The 25554-nt window shown below is 36.0% G+C and overlaps 1 protein-coding gene across 1 annotated transcript in view; it reads right to left on the minus strand.

Annotated features, from left to right (window-relative positions):
• The window catches only part of LOC122808289 (melatonin receptor type 1C-like), a 160089-nt gene that overhangs the window by 78647 nt on the left and 55888 nt on the right, over window positions 1-25554 (minus strand). The window contains exon 3 of the mRNA XM_044079253.1: window positions 19554-19742. Coding sequence (XP_043935188.1) covers window positions 19554-19742 — 189 coding nt within the window. The remainder of the gene's footprint in view (window positions 1-19553; window positions 19743-25554) is intronic.

Consider the following 25554-nt stretch of genomic DNA (forward strand, 5'->3'; position numbering starts at 1 on the left):
CTAACTTAGATACACGGGTATTTCCAACAGGAAACTGGCTATTATATAGAAAAATGATCTATTTTCTTTTTTACCCATCTCAGCAGGGTTCTTCTAAGGTTCTGTACTTGCACTCCTACTGCTTAATCTCAAAAATAAAAATAAATGGTCAAACACTTTCATCTTTCACATGTGTGGACTTCTTCAGAATTATAAAAAAACAAGACCTCCTCACATTTCTTTATGAAAAAACATAAATTCACATGATTATTACACTTTTCTAACAACCTTTTGCAAACGTTATATCAATGAAATCATCTGCACACAAAATATATAGATAGAACTAAAAGAATGTTTCTTAAAAGACTAGTACAATGCACAGGTATAATTTTTTTAATGCTCTGTGTTTTAGCACACAGAAAATGATTCTACTATTTCTTAATCCTGGAGAGGGTTGTCACATTAGTTCTAATTTGCGAAATCAGCATGTGTTCAAGATATATTTTCCAATTTCCCTACTCCATGGGAATTACTATTTACTCTGGTACTAAAAATAACAGTTTCCTCAAGGAATTACTTACCTTTAAGTTTCTATCTAAAGCACTAGTCATCTTTTTTATTACTGCTGTAAACATAATGGTGTATCCTCTTTTTGAGTAAATCCTTGATTTTTCGCTATATGAGATGAACTACAGACTCACAGCAAGCTATGTAATCCACTCATGCTGTGATGCAATTAAATCTTCTAAAGTTTCTCAGTGCATGTAATTTAGGTGTAATGTGCCCTTTTTCATAAATGTTTATACACTGACATTTGGCACAACATCCACATTTTCTTGTACTGTACTGTCTGTTGGAGGTTACCATTGGGATATTCCAATCTGTTATTCATATTTGCCTACCTTTTAAAGAGAGTAGTTGGCTCTTTGCCCAATCCTTCACTTGGTAATCCAGAGTAATCAAAAATGTTCCAGTGTTTATTCACTGTCTTTCTTATAAGTGCACAGTGCTGGGAGTAGTGTAGTACCAATGTATTAGAAAACGTTTTGTCACTAACTTCATGGTTCTGCATTTCTCTGTCTTGTTCTTTTTTTTTTTTTAATATTTTTATTCACTTCCAAAAACAAGAAAACATGAATGCAGGTTATTTATAACAATGAAGTATTTACAAATTATTTAAAAAGGTAGCCTAAAACCTCTAAACAGATATCAAACATTAAAACCAAAATAAAGTATTTACAAGTGTGTCTATTGTTGACATATAATTGACTAATTGTTTCCTGATTATAATCTGCTGCAGTCATTATTCTCCAGTATTTCAGTTACTTTTTGCCATGCTATGTATAATGATGTAGTTCTTTCAGTTCTTCCTTTAATAGTTTTCATTTCCAATTGCGATACTGCTGACACCATATTCATGAATCGCTTAAACGTTGGAGAAGCTTTGGATTTCCAGTTTGATGTAATGTTCTTCCTTGCAATAGCTAGGAGAGTCCATAAGATTACATATTTTGTTCTTGGCACACAGTCAGGTACAGGTGCATTAAACAAAATAATAGATTTGGAAATCTGGAATTTATCATTGAATACCATTTGCAGAAAATAATTTATTTTATCCCAATATGGTTTAATCAAATGGCATTCGTAGAACATATGTTGCCAGTCTGCTTTTATTGATAAATCACATCTCCAGCAGCCAATATTTTTCTTAAACATAAGTTCCATTTTATGAGGGGTCACATAAGATCTGTGTATGAATTGCCATGTAAAAAGTCTCCAATGTAATGAAAGTGATGTCTGCTTTGGAGAGAGAAGAATTAGTTTTTTATCTCTGTCATTTGGCACATGTCCATTAACTGATCTATAATAATTCCATATTTTGTCATTATTATGCATTTTTATTTTTTTGTTTTATAAATAGATGATAAGTATCCATTTCCAGTAATGGGTTGATTCATTAGTAATATTATATGTTCTATAAGGTTAGGAACATTTTGTCTTATTGATGGTTGCATTGTTTCTTGTTTGCTTAATATATACTGTCTTAATTCTTGTACATGTAACTACGAACTATCTTCCATATTTAATTTCTGTTTAATCTGGTCTGTTGTCAGAGGTTTTCCAGAGTTTAGCAATTGATGCCAATATATTAATCCCTTTTCTTTACGCATGTTGACTACTTCCATATTAAATGTTATTATAATACCTTGTGTGTACGCTACTGGATATAAAAGAAATGGCCATGCTTTAATATCAGGATTGCTATTAATAAGATTTTGAAAAATTTTTAATGTATAGTTATGTATTTGGAACTTATATTTTTATTCTTATGTGTCATCATATATTCCTTCATCAGCCATAGAAAATTGTTTGGTATGAAATCTGTATACTTATTTGCTACTACAAATCCTGATTTTAACCAGATTCTCTCATGAACTAGCTTCCATTTTGATGTATATTTTGTATTTAGCCATAATGATATTGTTTTAATAATGGATGAATGCAAATATATTTCTATGTCTGGTAAACCTATGCCACCTATACCCCAATCAACTAGATGATACTTCATAGCTATCCATGGTTTTTTTGGATACCATAGGAATCTTACCATTAAATCATTTAATTGTTTTAGGTGCGATTTAGCTGGTGGCAAAGAACAAGCTTGTATGACATAAAGAATTTTTGGAAATATGATCATTTTAATTATATAAAGCCTTTCTTCCATTGAAAAGAAGAATTTGTTCCATCTTTGAATTCAATTTTTAATATTATTTAAGGTCTCTTTATAATTTGTTTCAATTGTAGTATCTAGGTTGTTAGTTATTATAATTCCCAAGTATTTAATTATATTATCGGTAGAGATATATTTATGGTATTTTTTATTTAGATCTTTTTATTAGTATTTATAAGCAATACATTTGTTTTGTTCTCATTAAATTTAAGACTTGAAAAGTTTTGAAAGTTTTGAATTGAGTCCCATAATGCTTTTAAACTGCTATTATTATGTTTTAAGGTAATTAAAATATCATCAGCAAAAAGTTGAATTTTAAGCTCTAGGCTGTTGTCTAGTTGTATTCCTTCAATATTTTTATCCATACGTATATTATTTGCTAAGGGTTCAATGACTAGCGCAAACAATAACGGAGAAAGAGGGCAGCCTTGTTTTGTGCCCTTAGTTATTTTAATAGATCTAGACAGACAAGATCCCAGTTTTATATAAGCCAGTGATTTTTCATATAATGATTTTATTAACAAAGTGAAGTTGTTTGAGAAGCCATATTCTTCTAAAACTAACCACAGATAATCCCAGTGCACTGAATCAAATGCGCTATTTATGTCTAAGCTAATAACATTCATTTTGTTTTTTGTGACATTTATATAATCAATTAAGGAAAGAATTCTTTTAATGTTGTCATAAGTGTTCCTATCTTTTATAAAACCTGTTTGATCCTCTTCTATCAAAAGTGGTAGTAATTGTTTTATTCGAGCAGCATGTATTGCCATAAAAATTTTATGATCTATATTAAGAAGTGAAATGGGTCTGTATGATGAACATTCACCGGGATCTTTATTTTGTTTCAGAATTGGTGATATTAATGTGTACTTCCAAGAAGGAGGAATGTCTTTACCATTTTTGACTGATGTAAAGACATTCAACAACAACAGCAAAGCCTCATTTGATAGTAATTTAAACATTTCTGGGGTGATATTATCTATACCTGGAGTTTTGTTTAATTTTAGCTTATTTACTTCAGCTTTAAGTTCTGTCATTGTTATTTGTTTATCTATTAGTTGTACCTGCTCCTCTAATAGCCTAACTTTAACATTGTTTTTGAGAAAAGCTTTCAATACTGAATGTGTTTCTGTTTTCTCATTTTGATTATTAAGTTTATGAAAAAATAGCGTAAAAGCTTCTAGTATTCCTTCTAAATCAGATACTTTATTTTTGGTTTCTCTATTATGCATTTCCTTGATTTGATTTGTTTTAATAATCTTTTTAGTCATATTTGCTAGGATGTAGACTGGTTGGCAGCATCTTTTCTCAGCTCTGCACTCAAAAGATATTTCTGACAGGAATTTTTAAAAACTAGATATTGTAGACAAACCTATTTTGTTGAATTACTTCTACTAATATCACTAGAAGTCTACAGTGCAAAAAATGTGGCTTTAAACATTAATTTTCCTGTCAAAAACAAGAAGGAAGGTATCTGAATCTACTGAAAATGAGCTTTTCTAAGCATACTACACAGGACCAGACGATGAAAAAGGAGATACAGTCTTTATTAAATGCTATACAAGACTTGTCAGTGAAATTTGACAAAATGAATACCAAACTGGACACTTTTGAGGAGAGATCTACAAAACAAATACAGCAACTACAAGAAATAATGACGCAACAGAAGTCTCAAATAGCTGACATAGAGAGATTCTTAAATGATACTGAAGGCAGACTCTCAGAACAAGGTCTTCAGCTACATTTTTTATCACAACAAAATGCTTCATTACAAAATAAAATAGAGGATCTAGAGAACAGATCCAGATGAAATAACCTTCGCATCTATGGGCTACCAGAGAAAACAGAGGGAGATAACATGGTGACATTCCTTACTACCTGGTTACCAGAAGTTTTAAAATTGCCTGAAGCTCTTTCTTATGGAATTGAAAGAGCTCACAGATCCTTAAGAGCTGCTTCATTAACCATCAAATCAAAAAATCACCCAAGATCAATAATAGTAAAGTTTTTTTCATCACAGGACAAGGAACTTATCTCTGTCTTGTTCTGAAGTAGTCTACCCAGTTTCACCATAATAATTGGTCCATATTTTGATTTCTCTCTGAAGCAACCTCTTCAAATAACCATAGAACTAAATTATTTGAATATTTAATTTCAAAAAGTATCTCTACCAATTTATTAGTCTCTTCCTCAAAGGTTATGCCTTTCAGTGTAACTCTGGAAAATCTAATAAACTGATGTTTAACCAGAATTAACAGTATGATGTTTGTTTATGTTTATTGAAGTAGAGTTGTTTGAAACATTATTTTAGTTTTATTTATATTTTTTGTCTTAAGATGATTTTTTTTTAATATTCCATTCTTAAATAGTTTTTAAAACAGTGCAATGATCATGTGACTTTGCATCTTTTGGTTTTAGAATATTTCTGAAGAAGACCACATATAGGAAGGATGAGAGCACTTAACCATTTTTTCTTATTTTTGAAATAAAAATATAGCATTTTCACCACGTGTAGATTGACTGTATTGTACTGTGCTTCCAAAACTACCATCTGCTGGACCTGTTCTAACTTAGATACACGGGTATATAGGTGGCTCATCCAATCACAGTGCAGTGCTGGCCTGCCTGTTTAACAGCTACATTTCACAATTGCACCTCCTGTCAGCCTTCATAGCCCATCCGTATATCCTTCTCTGTGCTTCACAGACTACTTTTCCTTGTTAAAATACTCAATGTTCAGACACAGCATACTTCTTCACAACAAGCACATTCCACATAGATGCATTCATTTACAGGCTATGGACAAGTTCTATACAGTGCTTTGCTGTCAGAATGTAGCTCTACTAGTTCTAACATAGTGCGATGAGGCCTTCTGTAGTTACTGGGGATTACATCACATTGATTTGTACTTCTGGGTAAGAAGATTATGCAACTCATGAATGCCTCTGAATCACTCATTCTACACATTGACCCATGAGCAGATTCTACTGGGCAGTTCTATACTGTGGCCTGCACATACTTGAGTGCCTATAAGGTGAATTGCACATGCATGGGCATGCCAATACAGTAGGAAGTTTTCTGCAATTCCCTGTTTGTTCCAATAGACATGAGATCACCAAAGAAAACTGTCAGATAATAGGTGTACAACATACAGTAGAGCTCGTGTGCCTGCCATATTTCACACATTTTTTTTCCTTCTTTTCTTGAAATTCAAAATAGCATAGTCCATTTCACACCCTGACACCAGCTGCACTACCGACTTCCTCAATGCTGCATGACAATGTTCAGAATGCGGAACTACAGGACTGTAAAATGCTAGACATCATACTCAAGTATGAGAACCAGTGAATAGTCTTAGCTTCAAATGGCGATATTAGATGCAGGTACCCTGGTGGTTCTCTCAGGAGACTAAAATATTTTTTTCATCTGTTATATTGATAACACCAAGGCTATTTGCTGGGGGACTTGTATGAGTGCCCTCAGTATAAGGTGGATGCCTCCTATAATTTTGTCAGAGCTGTCACTGACAACAGTGGCATTCCCCATACTGGTTTGCAGTATGTGTACTACTACACTGACCTGGGGAGATGCAGTCCAGATCTTCTTCCTCAATGTGAAGAAGAAGTCAAAGTGAGAGCTTCTGAGATATATGCTAAGTAGATTTCATTCTACTTTTAGCATTTATTATGCTGGTATGAACTTTATTGTATTCTATTGTAGTTTAATGTCTCTCTTTTTTTGTGTTATAGCTCTAGAAGCCAGAGTATATAATTACCAGCAGTAACAAGGAAAGTTGGCCTACCTTTCATGGTGCAAAGTTCAGTGCACTTGATTTATACTGCATATTCTCACATATTTTAGTTCTCAGTTTCTCAGCATAGTTATTGGACATGCACACACAACTCTTTAAAACTGTGTGGATAATATGCTATTACCTTTTGGTTATTAAGCATTGCCTGCCTGCTGCTTGTGACAGCCATTTCAGTGGTTTGATATGTGCTTGCTGGTACTGGAAGTTTGTCAGTAGTAGCAGTAGCAGTAGTAGCAGTAGCAATAGTAGTAGTAGCAGTAGTAGTAGTAGCAGTAGCAGCAGTAGAAGTAGCAGTAGTAGTAGCAGTAGTAGCAGTAGCAGTAGTAGTAGTAGCAGTAGCAGTAGTAGTAGTAGTAGCAGTAGTAGCAGTAGCAGCAGTAGTAGTAGTAGCAGTAGTAGTAGCAGTAGCAGTAGCAGTAATAGTAGTAGTAGTAGTAGTAGTAGTAGCAGTAGCAATAGAAGTAGCAGTAGTAGTAACAGCAGTAGTAGTTTGCAGTAGCAATAGTAGTAATAGCAGTAGACGTGATGGTGATTTATTTCTTTCTCCTTTTTAATAACTGTCCAATATTCCCATCTCCACCATTTAATCTGATCAAAAATAAATGAAACCAGTATACTGGGCCCTTTAACACTGCAAAACTTCCTTTCCCATCTTGCTGTTTCTGAAGGTACATGATCATGTTGAACTGCATCAAGGCACATGCATGTGCTAAGTTTGCAAATATTTCTCTTGGCATTCATTGGCCACCACTGGAAGACACATGCACTCACTACAGGCCTTGCTCTGGCTGTGAGCCTCAGGTGACATCACACTGGATATGCAGTCAGCAACAGAGCTGGTGAGATCATGGAAAACATGCTTCTGAAGCCTAGGAACATTTTGGTAAGTGAAGCCCTGCACATTTCACAGTGATGTTTCTACTGTGGCTACTTACAGTATCATGTTAGCTTGCACCTTGCTTCCTACAATATGATGCACTTTTTATGAGATAATATTATCAGCATCAGAATTATGTTAATATTGATACAGAGTATTTTTAGTCCATAGTTCTTTTTCTTGCTGTGTTATACTTACCTAAGTATGTTTAGTACCATTTATACTAATACCTGCTATCTGCACATGCTTCCTATCCTGACAGCTCCAGTCACTTTTTGATTTATTAACATAAATGTAGAATAGTTTTCTAACCACTTGCAAACACTTTTCAGTAACTTGAGCCCTTTACATCACATAGCAATGTTCACACTGTGGATACCAACATTATCATTTCAGCTTGTAGATGCTACATTGCATATCTGTGCACATTATACTTTTTAAGAGATATTTATTTCAGTATTAAAATAATACAGCATACCTTCAATACAGAGTTACATTTCTTGCTGGGTTTCCCTTATCCAAGTTGGGTTTAGATTCATAGATTCTAGGCTAATGATTCATGGTGGGTGGGGGAGCTTTCTACTCCTAGCCAAGTTTTTCCAAATGAATAATGTTGTCCTGTGTCCAAATAAGACAGGCCAACAGAGCCAGGCATTTATAAGTTTCCTCTGTTCATAAGTGACATAGGTGCCAGGCCTGGTGTGAATTTCCAATTCCCCATCAAATGGTCTAGACTGTGCTTAAACAGGGTAATAGAGGAACCCAATTTCACATACATGAGAAGTCTGTTCCATAGGAGTGCAGTCCCTGGGATACATATCTGTATCTCCAGCATGTTCTGTTTCAGTCACAGACAGAATTCAGGTCCCTATACCTTGTATTTCTGATACATAAGATTCATAAGTGTGGAGTTTGTGGATGCTTTGTAAGCCAGTCATACATCAACCCTCAGCAATCTGTAGGAGATGAAGTAGAGGAAAGGGCTTTAAGGCACTCTGAAGAAGGCAGGTTTATTATACCTTGTAGTCTTTTTGTAAGGAGCCTCTGAGGGCGCTCTAGTTTCTGCATATGTTTGATCAGGTATATACTAAAGGTAACATTATACTCTATGATTGGTCTGACAAGGGTGGAGTACAGTGGGGCGATGAGTCTTTGTACCTAGATGCCATGCCCTTACATATAATTTGCCCAACATAAAAGGTTTTCCTCACCACTCTGGCTACATGATGGTTGAAGGTAAGGCTACTGTCTATGTGTGTAACCAGATTACTGACCTTTGTGTCAACCCTTAGGGGTGTATTATCAACATAGTAATAAGCCATAATGGTTGACATACCAAAATGTACAATTATGCATTTCATAGCACTGGGTTTAAGACCATGGCTTTAGCACCATTTGTTAGTCAGAGATAGGACTTCTTGAAGAATGCTAGAGTCTGCAAGAGAATCAATGTTAACCTCCCAGCTTGGAATCACCTGCAGGTGTAGTCGGCCATAAACCTTCAGTGCTTCCTGCCACTTTAGAGAAATAGATGTCAAAGGAGCTAGCCCAATACCAAGGTCTGAGGGACTCTACTACTGACAGGCCTCTTTGCAAAGGTGGCTTCACCTATTTTGGCTGCCGGGGTCCTATCAGTAACCTAGTTGACTATCCAGTGGATGATAAAAGGGTTTGTACCTAATTTGATGTTGATGATGATGATGATAAATAACAACAATCATTGTAAATTACTTGTAGCTTATTTTACTCAAACTTACAGCCCTGCCAAGCCAGATCAATGACTACTTAACTGCAAACAAATGATGGCAGTGTTCAGTCTGTTTCATTAATGAACTGTTTCTTTACCCAACAACTACAGCCACTTACTTCATTTACTGTGTACATCTTAGATGTATGATTCTGATTAAATGAATGGATAAAGGCATAACTGATAGCCACAATGATCACCTCCAGTTTGTTGCTGTTTAATCTATATGGTGTAATTTATTGCAATGTTTCTATATCTACGTGCACTCGTACACACTCGTACATACTTGTATACACACACACATACGCACTCACACACACACACACACACACACACACACACACACACACACACACACACACACTCAAACACATGCACACAGGCACACACACACACACACACACACACACACACACACACACACACACACACACACACACACACACACATTGCAGCCACTTTATTTACTGTTTGAATAAATGGATGGAAAAGTAATAGCCACAGTAATACATGCACAGCACACTGCTGCCAGTTGCTTTTTGAGAAACCCATTTCATACATTCCTTACACACACATACACACACACATACACACACACACACACACACACGCACACACAAACACACACACACACACACACTAATACAGATGTGATCACCAATTACAGCCACTTTACTGATGGTGTGCGTCTGACATATTTGATTGTGATCAAAGAATGAATGAATTCTTAAAGTAATATCCACAGTAAGCACACGTGAGGCCTTTATCCTCAAATACATCAGTATTGGCTTAAGTATGGAAACTCATTTCTGTTGTTGTGATAGCACAACCTGCATTCCAGGTACAACACCTGTCATGCACAGGACTGAAGGGGGCTACCTGTATTTATTTATAACCCAATTGTCTCTCACCAGATTTGACATAATTCAAATCTGAAACTGACCAAAGTCCTAGACACACAATTAAATGAATTATCACATTGCAGTATAGATCCCAATCTATAACCACTTCAAAGCATGTCAAATGTTTTTCCCAGTTAGAAGCATTAACAATCAAATCAAATATTGTTTTTAAGGGTGACTTCAACTATCTGCAAATATGATGGCAAACATGTACTACCAAAAACTGTTCCCAGAGATTTGTAGACTTTATAAAAGCCAATACTCTTGACCAATCTATCCCCTACCTGCCAGGGGTACTAGTCTTCTTGTCTTTACAAACATTTTACCAATCACACCACTCCATATGCTACTCCCTCCTTGGTTCAGTTTAGCCATCTTGATGTTGTGCTCTTTAGAAATACTTGATTTGTGTCACCCTAATGACTCCTCCATTATACAGGATTAATCCAAAACCAATTAATTACTATTGACCGATCTTGTTTCTTATCACATATATAATAACCCTCCAGCAAACCTTGTAAATGAGGTTGCTGCCTACTTCTTTCATTTTTATTCCTTTTGGATAGATGTATTGAGTCATATATACCATATGCATAAGGACACTAGCCAGTTTTAAACTAATTCCATATGGTGAAACTACCACATCAAGAAACTCTATAATAAAAAGAAAAAATCTCTAGGACATCACTAAAAGATATCCACTTCATAACTGTAAAACTGGTAAGTATATCAAAGTTACCTTTAGAAAATATAGGGCCATCTATGAACTCAGGTTTGCAGCTAAGTCAAAAGGTAATCTTAGAAGTAACTAAAAATAATGTACTGAACTAATCTTCAGTGGTACCTCTTTGTCTGACAATTAAGGATACTTCTAATAATCTTGCAGACAAATTATCCTGGGAAACCACAAAAGTAGAATATAGAATACCAAAAACCAGGAGCCAGGATAGGCTATACAAAGCCTTCAAAGGAATAAAAAAGACATACAGCTGCATCTTTTTATACATTTGCTTAATTTAATAATTGTGCAATTAATTAATACAAATTGATACAGAAACAATTAATTACAAGCATTTCTGATTCGCACAAATAAGATAACTTACTAAGGTAATATATATTAGTTTTATAAATACCTTATAAAATAATTTTATAAAGTTTTATAAAGTGATATTCATTTCTAAGTTCAAACCCTTAGGCATTAAAGTACCAAAATTAAGAATAAATCTACTTTCTAAATTTAAAAGTTTTTGTGAATAGTTACCAGAACCTAGAACACTTGGTTTGGCAAGAACACAAAAAAATAAAGAATCCAGACAAACATGATGAAAACTATTAAAGTGTTCTGAAATAGGGCTATCAGTTCTACAGTTCCTAACATCACCAATGTGCTCCATAATACGTATTTTTACCTGTCGTTTAGTTTGTCCAATATAATATTTAGGTGGAACACATCCACAACCCACTATATAAACAACTCCACAGGATTTACAGTCAAATCTATCTGTGGCATTAAATTTAATGCCATTAATAACACTTCCTGAGAGATTTTTAACCCTAGGGCAAATTTTACATCTGTCACATTCAAACATACCATTACCTTCATTCAAGTGTTTTACATTATATTTTAAACTCAAAAGTTCTTTTAAGTTAGAAAATCTACCATAAGAGAAACACACATTTTTTGGAAAAAGATGTCCTATATCATCATTATCACAAATAATAGGCCATAGAAAATCTACACTATATTTAAGTTTGCTAGAAAAGGGAGAGTATTTGGTCACAAAGAATATTTTTTCATTATTTGCTTTGTCAAACTTCTTATGGTCATTAAAAGTTTGTACCACATTATCTTTCAAACTTTTCTTACCAAGAACCTTATACTCACTATTTGTGACATTATTTTTTGAATAACCCCTACTTAAAAGTCTATTTCTAACATAATTAAATTCTTCTCTCAAAAAACATTTTTCAGACGTATGTTCAAATATACGTTTGAATTCTCCAAAAGGAAGAGCCTCAATTAAATGTGTGGGGTGTGCACTAGAAGCATGTAATAAATTGTTTGTTGCTGTCACCTTCCTATAAGGTCTAAACTGAATGTTACTATGTGTATCCACATATAACAAAATGTTAAGGAATTGTATACTATGTGAATTAACTTTATAGGTAAAATTCAAACCAAACCTATTGGAATGAAGTCCATCTACAAATTCACTGAAATCAGAAATGTTACCTTTACAGATGAATATCAAATCATCAATGTACCGGCATAGACCAGAAGAAAAAAAAACTCTAAGGTATAAAGAAAGAAAAGTCTCAAAAGGACATAAATAAAATATAATAAGTGTGGGGCAAGAATTGCCCCATTGTAGCCCTTCTCTTTTGCAAAAGATCTTCTCCTCACATAAAAAAATATGTTACTAATAGCCTCAAGACCAAATTTAGTAGAAATACTTGTATATAAGGCCTTGCCATCTACAGTAGCCCAATAGAATTCTTTATTCCAATGCATATTTTTAACCAAGGCACAAAAATCATTAGTATTCCTAATATAAGAGATAACATTCTTCAGTTCTTTTTTCAGTAAACTATCTAGTAAAATTCCAACATTTTCAAGAAAGCAACCACAACTGGAGACTATAGGGTGACCAGGAGGATCACTACAATTTTGATGTATTTTTGGCAAAGCATATGTAATTTTTTCACATCTTTGTGTGTGAAAAAGCCTAGTCTTTCACCCCGTTCTAACAACTCCAACAGTGCTCCATTAAATTAATTGTAATTAATTGTTTCTGTATCAATAATTGCACAATTATTCAATTTAGCAAATGTATAAAAAGATGCAGCTGTATGTCTTTTTTATTCCTATGAAGGCTTTGTATAGCCGAGGTACCAGAAGACATTAAATCCTTTTTGCTGTATCCTGGCTCCTGGTTTTTGGTATTCTATAGACAAATTATCCTCCAAAGACATAGTATAATTACATCTCTTGCATACTGTGTTAGACTGCTTAAGATTAAGGTGGTTGGCAGTAAACATGAGACAACTGCTACATTATCTCCAGATGCCCATTTCCACCAGGCTGGGTACAGAAACTGTAGGAAAGTACATATCCATGGTTTCTTTCTTTTCATGATCTATGACAGAAGGTGCAAGAGTAGTTAGTGACTAACTAAACTGTGAATTATTGGGCTGGGAAGAGGTTTGGGATTGCATTAAAACAACACTCTTGGGTTAATGCTTCTCGTTGGGCAAACTAGCTGCTCAACTCACAGCTTGGCACTTGAGAAAAAAGCAGAAGAAGGTTTTATTGAAAATGACAACTCGAGGCACTTTGTCTACATAGAGTAATACAAGTCACTGCTGTATAACTCTGCACAGGTTATAGGAGATGAGCTAAAGAGGGATATAATCAGTAAACACTGAAAATGCAGTGTAATATGTGTAATACATGTCATCAGCATACCTTCGACGTTCTTACCCTCTCAGAAACTTGGCTACATCCACACTTCCCTGACTCAGAAATCCTTCCCCCAGGATATATCTTCCGACCGGATCATCAGTCCAAAAAAGGGTGAGGTGTATCCATTTTACACTCAAATCAACTCTAACTTTACCCTCTACCCACACCCCCTCCTAACTTTTACCCTGCTGAAATCCTTTAGTAAACTGTAAACTTAATAAACACAGAAACCTCGCTGTTGCTACCATTTACATACTCCCTGGAAATAATATTCCTATTCTAGAACAATTTCTCACTTGTATCTCTGATGACATCACCTATGAGACTATCATCCTGGGTGATGTTAATAGTGACTGGATAACTATAATCTCCCCTTCTCCTCATACATGCATCAACTTCTATGGCTTCTCTCAGCTCATTAATTTTCCCACTCGCTATAATATACTTTCTAACAATGGCAAAACTCTTGACTGGATCCTTACCTCCAACTCTAACCTTTACTACAACTCCTGTACTCTTCCATCCTCTGTCAGTGTCCACCTTCCCACCCTAGTTTATAGAACTTCACCTCAACTTCACAGACTCCACCTTTACAAAGACTGTCATAAACTCTCTAACTTCAATCCTGATACTTTCAATAATACACTCTTCTCCTTCAACTGGACCTTCTTATACAACCTTACTCTTGATGAGGCTGTCTCCAAATTCAATGAGCTCTTCCTTAATAGTTTAAACGCTATGGCCCCAGTCAGAAAAATAAGACTTAAATCTAACATTCCCCCTTGCCTATCTCAACCCACTCGTAACCTCATGTTACAAAGAGACAAAGCCTGGCAAAACTGGAAAAACACTAGTCTACCACACCACATTCAAACTTATAGAGAACTCAGGAACATTACTAAGAAACATACTGATAAGGACAAAAGGTAATACTATTATAAACCACTAAACAATCCTAGCACTAATTCCAAGATATTTTGGAACAATATTAATAAGCTTCTTTACCCTGGCAAGCCTACTACACCTACTCACTGTCCAGATAGCTCTGATCTTGATACAGCCATTCTACTCAACACCTTCTTCATCAATTATATCAACAGTCTTACTAAACATAACAATACAAATCTTTCCTCTGAGTCCATTCCCTCCTTCCCTTCCCCACCTTCTCTCTTAATCCTCTCCCACTGCATATATCAAATCACTCCTCTCTAAACTTAAATCCTGCTCTCCCTCTGCTGACAACCTACCCCACAAATACTCAAAATTGCTGCTAATGCCATTGCCTATCCTGTTTCCATTCTCATAAACCGATCCATTCTTGAAAACACTGTGCCCAAAATTTGTAAGAGATTCTATGTTATCCCCCTTCATAAAGGTGGAAACTCCACAGACCCCTTCAACTATCGTCCCATTGCTATCCTATCCCCCCCTCTCGAAAATAATGGAAAAATGCATACATGAACAAATACTTGAACATCTTATACAGGAAAACCTTCTAGCTCCCACACAACATGGTTTTCATCCCCATCATAGCACTGCCACTGCTGTCATTACCTTCACTCAAACTATTGCCAAAGCTTGTGATGAAAACAAACTGCTCTCTTCCCTCTTCCTCGATTTACCAAAAGCTTTCGACACTGTCTCTCATAATTTGCTTCTATCTAAACTTAAAAACCTCCGTGTCTCTGAACCTACTATACTCTGGTTTTCCAGATACCTTACTGATAGATTTCAGTCTTCCCGCTGGCTATCAGCCTTGTCTTCCTTCCTTCCTGTCCATACTGGCATACTCCAAGGCTCCATACTAGGGCCCCTCCTATTTAATATCTTTACAAATAATCTTTATTCATCATGCCCCCACTCATCTCTAATCCAGAATGCAGATGATTCCACTATCATACCTTGCTCCAATAAATTCCCCCACCTTCTGTCCCTTACCCAAGTCTCACTCCTGTCTGTGGAAAAATGGATAGCCAACAATGAACTCTTACTTAATCCAAAAAAAAATAAATAAATAAAACTTCTTCTTCCCTAAATCTCTACAGCATTGTAAAAACTCCTTCTTAGTCTCATCCCTTAACAATACTACTATCTCAGTAGAAACCCATGCTAAACTCTTTGGCATTATTATTGACGATCAGCTAACATTTGACACACATATTCTACAAGCTATCAAAACACACACCAAAAACTAGGTCTATTACATAGGAATAAGAAATACCTAATGAAGGACACAAAACATTCTCTAGCTCAAGCTTTTCTACTGCCTAGTCTATTCTACTCTGCACCTTTTCTCACCAATCTCCAGTCTAATCACATGGCCAAACTTGAATCCACCTATAATAAAATAGCTAGGTTTGCTGCCAATCTACCCTACCGATCCCATTACTGTACTGGCCTAAAAATTATTTCATGGCCAGAAGTCCAAAACAAACTCCTGCTTCCTCAACTCCACCTCACTCACTCTCTACTAACTAATCCTTCCCTCTGTCCTACTCTCTCTATCCTTATCTCTCCCTATACCCCCAAATGATGTCTCTGCAGTGCAGACCAACATCTCCTTGGTCTATAAGCCCACAAAGCAAATTGGTAAACTTCTGTATAGTCATTCTGTAGCTTGCATCTGGAATAAACTTCCTACAGACCTTAGATCCATCACAGTCTCAATTAAAAAAAAACTCTAAAAAATTACATGCTTAACACATGGATTTGCCCCTGCATTACTATTAGCTGACCTATTTATTCCTCCACAACTTATTTTCTCCTTATTCTTTGCTCATACAATGTTATATTTGCAACCTCCAATTGTCAAAGGATATTATTAAACCATTTTGTCTCAGTTCTTATATATAGAAGGGAGTTAACACTCCACTACTTAACTAATTATTTGCCAGTGTTGTAACTGTAGTATTACCCTCTGTGTGAATGCGACTGTTTTTACATTTTGTGATAATACATCTTAGTGTTGCTTTTGCATCTCTGTTATTTTGTTAAGCTCTTTATTTGTATTTTGTACTTGTATATGCATTATTTTTTGTATATGTCTGGATATTTTCTCCTTAGATCTCTGCTGAAAAAGGGCTTCTTACCCAGTCAGACCAACCTGGTTAACAAATGTCAAATAAATAAATAATAAATTAATAAATAAAATATAAGACAGATCCTGCAGCAATTCCCAATTCTCTCAACATTTTGACTGATACTAAAAGACTAAGGTCTGCAGTCCAAGTAAAATGAAAACAGTTATAATGCATTAGAAATATAATAAATGAGGCTCAGATCCTACTTATCTTTATTGTAACCAGATGTGTGAAGAATGCCCATGTAACAATTGGGGCTACAATTGCTGGAAACAGGGTCTGCCTGTGGATGACAATGTCTGGCCCTCACTGTCATTATTAAATTATGCAGCCTTCAGTCAGTATTTGCAACACAAGAGTATTTTTGTAGAAAACAAGTTGGAATACTTTACTGTTGCCATTACTTTTATCATAATCAGACATCTGTGGTGTATGCAGTTGAGTGGCTGTAATTGATGAGTATGGGCATTTGTGGATTATAATGACAACAGTTTGAGTGATCAAAAAGAAGGAAAATGCATACAAAAAAAGATGTACACATGTGCAGTCTGAAAAAAAGTTTATGTTGATATGGAGCCCATGGATTGAAAACCACTCAGCACCCAATGTACACTTAGTTCACTGATGTTTGTAGCTGTAAGTTTAGAAATGCCCCTAAGAGATACCTTGCTAAAAGCATACAAGGCCTAAACAATATGTTCTACATGGAATGACTCAAAGACCTGTCACTATACTACAAACTGCTAAGGAGTGACGTATCTGGCATACTAGCTATTTTCTGTCTCATTACTGATGGATTTACTGCACCTCAGCAAGTCAAATGGCATCAAAAATTCTCAATCTAGGGATCTAAACATCTTCTGTAACATCAACAGAATGGTTTGCAGGGACAGGTATATTTCACAGAGGATACCACTGTTATGGAACAATGTCCCCATCGACATAGAACAAAGTTCTTCACTGTCTATTTTCAAGAACAACTTAGATCTATGAATGTGAAACAGAAAATTCTCCCTAAAACTGCCCTCTGTACTACTAATGGGCAGATGCAACTCCTAAATATTTTATCCCATGCATGGATCTCCTCAGACTATCTATGGTATCATCACCATTATTCTTATTAGGCATTATATACAATTATTGACCATGAGTAGCATAAAGCCATTCTATATCCAAATGGGAGAGGGTATCTTGAGCACAAAAAGGGAAAATGGCTAGGCTTAAAATGACCCACAAGGGCAGCTAGCCTAATGCTTACCTATAAACCTATGAAATTAATATTGTTATCTCAAGATTTTTCATGATTTATACATGGTTTGTACCACAATGCTCATTACATTATCGGATGATGTATAGTGAATATTGCAAAGACATGTATATTGTACTTTGAAACTTTGACTATTAACGAATACCTGATCACTGAAAACCTTTTTATGGGTTCACATGTATAGAGCAAGCACTAAAATACATTTTAAGGGGGGGTTAATTGAAAACAAATCATGTTAATGCAATTCAATAAATAGTCAACAAATCTATATTTTGGAGAATTCAGTATTTTCAGAGACATTGATCACTGGTTGCACAAAAGTAAAATTCCATTTTCCTGAGATAAAATCCAGGAATATTATCTATGATTGTTAAAGCAATTTTTAATCATTACTGTAATGTCTTTGTATTTTTGTAGTGCATCTAGATAGATCAATGCAGATATAGATACGTGTCTGTGTGTGTGTGTGTGTGTGTGTGTGTGTGTGTGTGTGTGTGTGTGTGTGTGTATATATATATATATATATATATATATATATATATATCAGAGAGAGAGAGAGAGAGAGAGAGCTATAACACACATGCACACATGCAGCAAAGAAAAAGATTCTTAATACAGGACCTCAATAAAAGATGTATACACAAATTTACAGTTTTATAAGTAGTAAATGTAAAAATTTAATTTATTTTATTTATTTTACTGACATCTGTTTACCAGGAAGTTGCACTTGGGCACAGGTGACCTTTTTCAGTGCCCAGGGAGGAAAAGCCATCAATATTTACAATAACAAGTTTTATAATGTAGTTTTAATGACTACATAGCAGTTTTATTGACTACAGTTATTGTAATTGATACTCACAAACAATAATATACAAAACCTATAGTTTTAAATGTTCAGACCATCCAAATACAGGATTTTTTCTCAGAAACATGGAACTTCGATGTCTCTTGAATCCTTTAATTCAAGATGCTTATGCAATGGTACGAGACTGTTTAACTGTAGGGATGTTGTTCATGTATTCCTCTATGCCACCAGTATTTCACATTTCTGAACTACGTGTGTGTGTGTGTGTGTGTGTGTGTGTGTGTGTGTGTGTGTGTGTGTGTGTGTGTGTGTGTGTGTGTGTGTGTGTATGTCTGTGGGCATCAGAAGATATGTATTAATTCAAATTCTTCTATGTTTAATTTATTCAGTAGTTTATTGCTTTTCTAATATGTGGAATTATGTTTAAACAGTTATGATTAATACATGCTGTTCACTTATTTGTCTGTTTATTTAAACTGATGCTATTCTATGTAAGACTTATGGCAAAAAAAAAAAAAAAAAGCATTATAGGTTTCCTAGGAGAATGAAAAGAAATAAATGTTGAAAGGACTCCAGTCGCAACTAAACAACTTCTGTAGTCTTTTCCTAGAAGAAAGGCAAGTCTAACTCTGATTAACTCCTAGGTGCATATAATGTGTTGAAGAGTTGTAGGAAACATTCATTGAGCAGCTTTTATCTTAAAAAGTACACACCACTGTCATCACTATTTGTGTTGTACATCATATACATCCCATAAATATTGTTAAATAACAAAGCATCATAAACATTTCAAAATTAAATGGAGAATTTGGTGCCAAATGTAACCTCTATCTTTTAAAACATCATATCCAACTCAAAACAACAGTTAATTTCATAGAATGTACTTACCAGCATTCCTGAGTTTTTTGTTTTGTAACACAGACATTACTACTAGTATGTTCCCAAAGATGTCCGTGGTAGTTGTGAAGATCATCACAGTAGCCAGTAAAATTGTTAAATTTTCAGAGATCTCATAAGCTGGAAAAGCAGTATGATTCCTAGCAAGTGGTGTGCTGCTGTCACTGCTGGTATTAATATCTAATATATTCATGGAAATATTTAACGAAGTATCCTTAAAATATAAAACAGTAAGACCTCCTTTTTTTTAGAATTGGTCTAGGAAATGGAACGGATGGCACTCCCTGCTTACTGATTTATATATTTTTTTATAAGTAACTGCATATCAGTTAAATTAACAGTTATGAATGTTAATGTCTGAATTATGAATTAAATAACTAAATAGGGAAACCTTCTACATGCATTTTGGACACTTCTGTGTAAGTTACTCTGGAAGAGTTATGTTCTTTTTATTCAGGCACTGAGGCTGGATTTAGTTCTTCAGTCTTTCCTCATGCAGCCTACTTGATAACTTTCAGAATCCACCCAGTCAACCTGATTTGGTCTGACTTTTGTTGTGCCTTTTATATAATCACCAGTGCTCCTCCTTTCCAGCTACAATTACTCTGAAATGCATATTATCAAATCACAATAAGGAAAAAAAACAATTAATCAATTCAATTACCTCAATTATAACATGGCTCAGTGCTTTCTGTCATTCAGCATTTACAACAGCATTCACTTTTTGCTTTAATTTCAAAACATATATATATATATATATATATATATATATATATATATAAATATGCTGAGGGAAAGGACTCACTAAAATGAAAAGCAAAAAATTAATTTCCCATATGGGCTTTCTGACTGTATCCTGTTCTTGTCCCTAAAGGAAATATAATTAACAGCATCAACATAACTACACAAATATGGGATATATATATATATATATATATATATATATATATATATATATATATATATATATATATATATATATATATCATCATATTTCGGCTTTTCCCATTAGGGGTCGCCACAGCGGATCATCTCTTTCCATTTCTTCCTATCCTCTGCATCTTGCTCTGTCACACCAACCGCCTGCATGTCCTCTCTCACCACGTCCATAAACCTTATCTTAGGCCTTCCTCTTTTCCTCTTACCTGGCAGCTCCATCCTTAGCATCTTTTTCCCAATATACCCATCATCCCTCCTCAGCACATGTCCAAACCAACCCAATCTCATCTCTCTTGCCTTGTCTCCAAACTGTCCAACATGAACTGACCCTCTAATATACTGATTCCTAATCCTATCCATCCTAGTCACACCGAGTGCAAATCTTAACATCTTTAACTCTGCCACATCCAGCTCTGACTCCAGCTTTTTTGTCAATGCCACTGTCTCCAACCCATATAACATAGTTGGTCTCACTACCCTCTTGTAAACCTTCCCTTTCACTCTTACTGGTACCCATCTGTCACAAATCACTCCTGACATTCTTCTCCACCCATTCCACCCTGCCTGTACTCACTTCTTCACCTCTCTTCCACATTCACCATTACTCTGAACTATTGATCCCAAGTACTTAAACTCGTCCACCTTTACCAACTCTACTCCCTGCATGCTCACCATTCCTCTAACCTCCCTCTCATTTACACACATATATTCTGTCTTAGCCCTGCTGACCTTCATTCCTCTGCTCTCTAGAGCACATCTCAACCTCTCCAGAGTCTCCTTAACCTGATTCCTACTCTCACTACAGATCACAATGTCATCTGCAAGCATCATAGTCCACGGGGCTTCCTGTCTGATCTCATCCATCACCACTGCAAATAAGAAAGGACTCAGAGCTGATCCTTGATGTAATCCCACCTCCACCTTAAACGGATCTGTCACTCCCACTGCAGTCCTCACCACTCTCACACTACCCTTGTACATATCCTGCACCACTCTTACATACTTCTCTGCCACTCCCGACTTCCTCATACAATACCACAACTCTTCTCTAGGCACCCTGTCATATCCTTTCTCCAAGTCTACAAAGACACAATGCAACTCCTTCTGACCTTCTCTGTATTTCTCCAATAACAGTCTCAGAGCACACATTGCATCTGTAGTGCTCTTGCCTGGCATGAAACCATACTGCTGATCACTAATCATCACCTCCCTTACCCATACTCTTTACCATAACTTCAAGTTGTGACTGATCAATTTCATCCCTCTGTAGTTAATGCAGCTCTGCACATCACCCTTATTCTTAAAGATAGGTACCAAAACACTTTTTATCCACTCCTCAGGCATCCTCTGACTTTCCAACATTTCATTAAACAATCTAGTTAAAAATTCTACTGCCATTTCTCCTAAGCACCTCCATATACCAAATATTCAACAAAGTCTAGAAGATTTAGGATCTTTGCCTGGAAGTGTTTACATAGGTATTTTTATACCCCAAGAAGACTCCAAATAATTTTTCCTCAGGTGGATGGCAAATGTTGGATGTATGAAGGTAAGAAAGAGGTAGCTGGTAATATACTTTTTGTGAGTGTAATGAGCTGGCAGACTTTAGGGATTTCCTGCAGACCACTCTATTACAGATGCTTGGTGAACAGATTGGACTGACTGGGGAGATGATTTTTTTGTTATGCTGCAGAATCAGAATTGCCTAGACATAGCAAAGCCTTCCTGAGTCTAATTATGGTGGCTGCTAAAAAAGCCTTTACTAGAAAACGGAAATCAAAGTCTAGACTAGCTTTACTAGAAGTAGTGAACATAGTAACAGAGATAAAACAAATGGAATTTGGATGTTTAGAAAAGGGAAGGAGCAAACTACATGGGAATTGTGGGAACAATACATGCAGAGCAAGAATTAGGTTTAAGAGGTAGGATTTGAATGAGCCATATAATGCTTAACTGACAATGACTGTATGGTGTAAGTGATGTATAATGTTTGTAACTACAGTTCTTTCAATGGTGTCTATGATGTAAACTGTAACTGCAACTAAAGTGGTATAATTCTGTATGTTTTTCATTTATATAAATGTGAGATTGCCTTTGTCATATGTGAAAATTTAATAAAGATGTTTGGAGAAAAAAAAACATACTACATAAGCAGTCAGAGCCATTAAAAGCTAAAACTGAAGTGCTACATCTTTTCCTGCTAAAGGAACTGTAAAGTAAAATCAGACTAGCTTTGTTTGTTTGACATAGAGTACAGTACTATGATAATCCAGCAACCTGCTGGCCCCAAGACATGAAAGAACAGCCTGGGAGGGGGTGGGAATGAGATGGAGGCCAGTGCTTGCTCACTCACATACCTCTCAACCTCATAGCACAATAAATATGGACAAGACCTAAATTAATTGGGGGAATGCCCTTAATAGGAACAGATATTAAAAATTCCTCTGATAAACTTAGAAAGCTTTAGAAGAACAGATGCCGGGTTCACGTGCATTTCCAAAAGCATATGAGGTCTGAAACTCAGACGTTTCTCATTATTTATTGACTTTGGTTCTCAATGAATTGCTAGAAAACCATGCATTTTATGAGGAATAGACTGAAAATATGAGGCAAAAATCTGGACATTTAGGAGATATGTTCACTCTTCTCAGACAGGCAGGCTATGTGGGAAAATCCTCAGGGAAAGAACAAGAAGTCCATGCTGCATGCAGTGGGATGTGAGAATGAGACCTTAGATAAGCACTACAGGCACAATAGTTAAACATAATGACCATATGGTAGTTTCTTTATTAATGAAACTGAGAACAGCTGACATTGTACCAGGCTTGCTGGTCAACAGGGAAGGATTGCTGATTGCAGAACTATCCACAACCTCCTAGTTTTCTGCACAATGATAGATGAGGTCTCTGCCCCTCACTTCCGTGCATCCTCTGATGATGTGGCCAAAACAGGAGCAAATGGCATTTATGGATAACCCAGAGAAATAATTTAGGCTTTGAGTAACATCAAAGATATTTCAAGTTTGTAGTTGTAAATACATTGTGTGGTCATTGTTTTGCAAACACAACTAAAACATTTTGAAGAAAAAAAATTTTATTGCAAGTATGCATGGATCATGTCTGGAGACCTGAACTCTACAGTCTATAGAATTCTGAATAGCAGAGTAAATCCATAGCTCCACACAGTAAGTGCTAAAGGGGTTAAGGGTGCATGCACCAGGACATTCCTCAGGTGAGATGAGCATCTTTAGCTTTAAATTCAAGAAATTATAGGACTGCAGGGATTCAGCTGAACAGAGAATACATTACTGAAAATGCAAGCATCTATATATATTAATATATATCTGCTCGGATTTGTACAATATATGCTGGGACTTCTTTGATTTACTAAGACTAGATATAGGAGTAGGAAGATGGTTGCAAAGAGTACATGCAATATCAAAGTAGCATTCTGTTAGGATTTTAGTTAAAAAGGGGAATTAATCATGTGTCTATTCCATCAAGATTATTATTAAGAAAGACAGACCCCAGATTCAGCAAGCAGCCATGCAGGAATAAGTTATTCCTGCACGTCAGGGACCGTTCCTAATCAACACGGCAGCACGCCATGCATATGTATTAAGGCACGCCACCATGCTGTAAAACGGACATGGTTCCATGTACAAGCACAGGGGGTGTGTCTGAGAGCAGAGCTCTCACAATGCATATGCCCCCTGCACTCCAGAATTGCCATTCAACAATTTAAAATGTGCGAGAATGCTCAAAACACCCCCAACTTATCAGGGTAAGAAGTCTGGTCAAAGCCATAAGGGACAATAGTCCCTACCAAGCTAAAAGTTGATAGAATAACAGATTTAGCATAAGCACATAGCGCACACCTCCCAACACATCAGAGTAAGGAATGTGGACAAATCCGTAAGTGACAATTGTCCCACAAAGCAGAAAGTTGATAGAATAACAGATTCAGCATTAGCATGGATATTCTGAAGGGTGCAAATAAAAAAACACAACAAATATATATATATATATATATATATATATATTTTTATACATGCAATAAAGTTTAAGTGTAGCTCCATGGGTGTGCCCATTGCTTAGCTATGCTTAGCCCAGCTGAAACAGCACGATAAGTTAAAAAGCAATAGACATCCAGTGTAAGCATAAGTGCAATAATGTAGTGGTTAGAACATGCAACTTGCATTTTGTAATTCGCCTCAACAAAGCCATTTCCATTTTGTATGTGTAAACATTAAACATTTTATTTTTTGCATATTTATGTAAGAAGTAACTGATTTTCCTCAAACCAGAGTAGTGTATTAGGCCCAGATGTGAGGTGTCAGTGTAATAAAGTAGTGAAACCCCATGCACAAGTACCCCATACAGTATAGTCATACAAGAATAAATTAATCACAGCACATTGGGGGATGTCAGGGAAGGTAAATAAATCTAATATTATGTAATGAATGATGAATCAATCCCATACAGGTGGTAGACCAATATAATAAAACATATGCAATGCTAAGCATTGCACAGCTATGTTGACCGGGTATAAGCATTGTGTACATATGGATACTAAGAATGGATAGCCCAGCTAAGTGGATTTTCCCATTGGTAAGCAATGCTGAACCTGCCCCTTTAAGCACTGCCAACTTTAGCTAAGCAGGTTTGCCCATAGCTTAGCTTAGCTCAGCCTTTCCAAAAGTATCCAATCATGGCAAAGGGTGGGCAATCTGCTGTATTTAAACCCTGCAGGCGGGAATACAGCTCATAACTGGTTGTAGCTCTCTACTGTAGGCAGTATGGCAGGAATTGGAGAGGGCATGCACTTCCGGGTGCAGCGCTGGGGGCATACAGGAGTCCAAGGTCATGGTAGGTCTCCTGGTAAAAAAAAACATGACATGAGACTGCTGCAGAACCAGTACCAGGACTTCCAATATAAAGCGGAAACCTGAGAAAGTCTCGCCCATGATCTCACCAGTGCCACTGGTATCCCTCAGACTGGTGAGCAGGTCTGGCACCACTATGCTGACTTGAAACAGAGGAAGAGGGAGTTC

Source organism: Protopterus annectens, chromosome 8.part0 (assembly GCF_019279795.1).
Source record: "Protopterus annectens isolate FY-2018-M chromosome 8.part0, PAN1.0, whole genome shotgun sequence".
Lineage (NCBI taxonomy): Eukaryota > Metazoa > Chordata > Ceratodontiformes > Protopteridae > Protopterus > Protopterus annectens.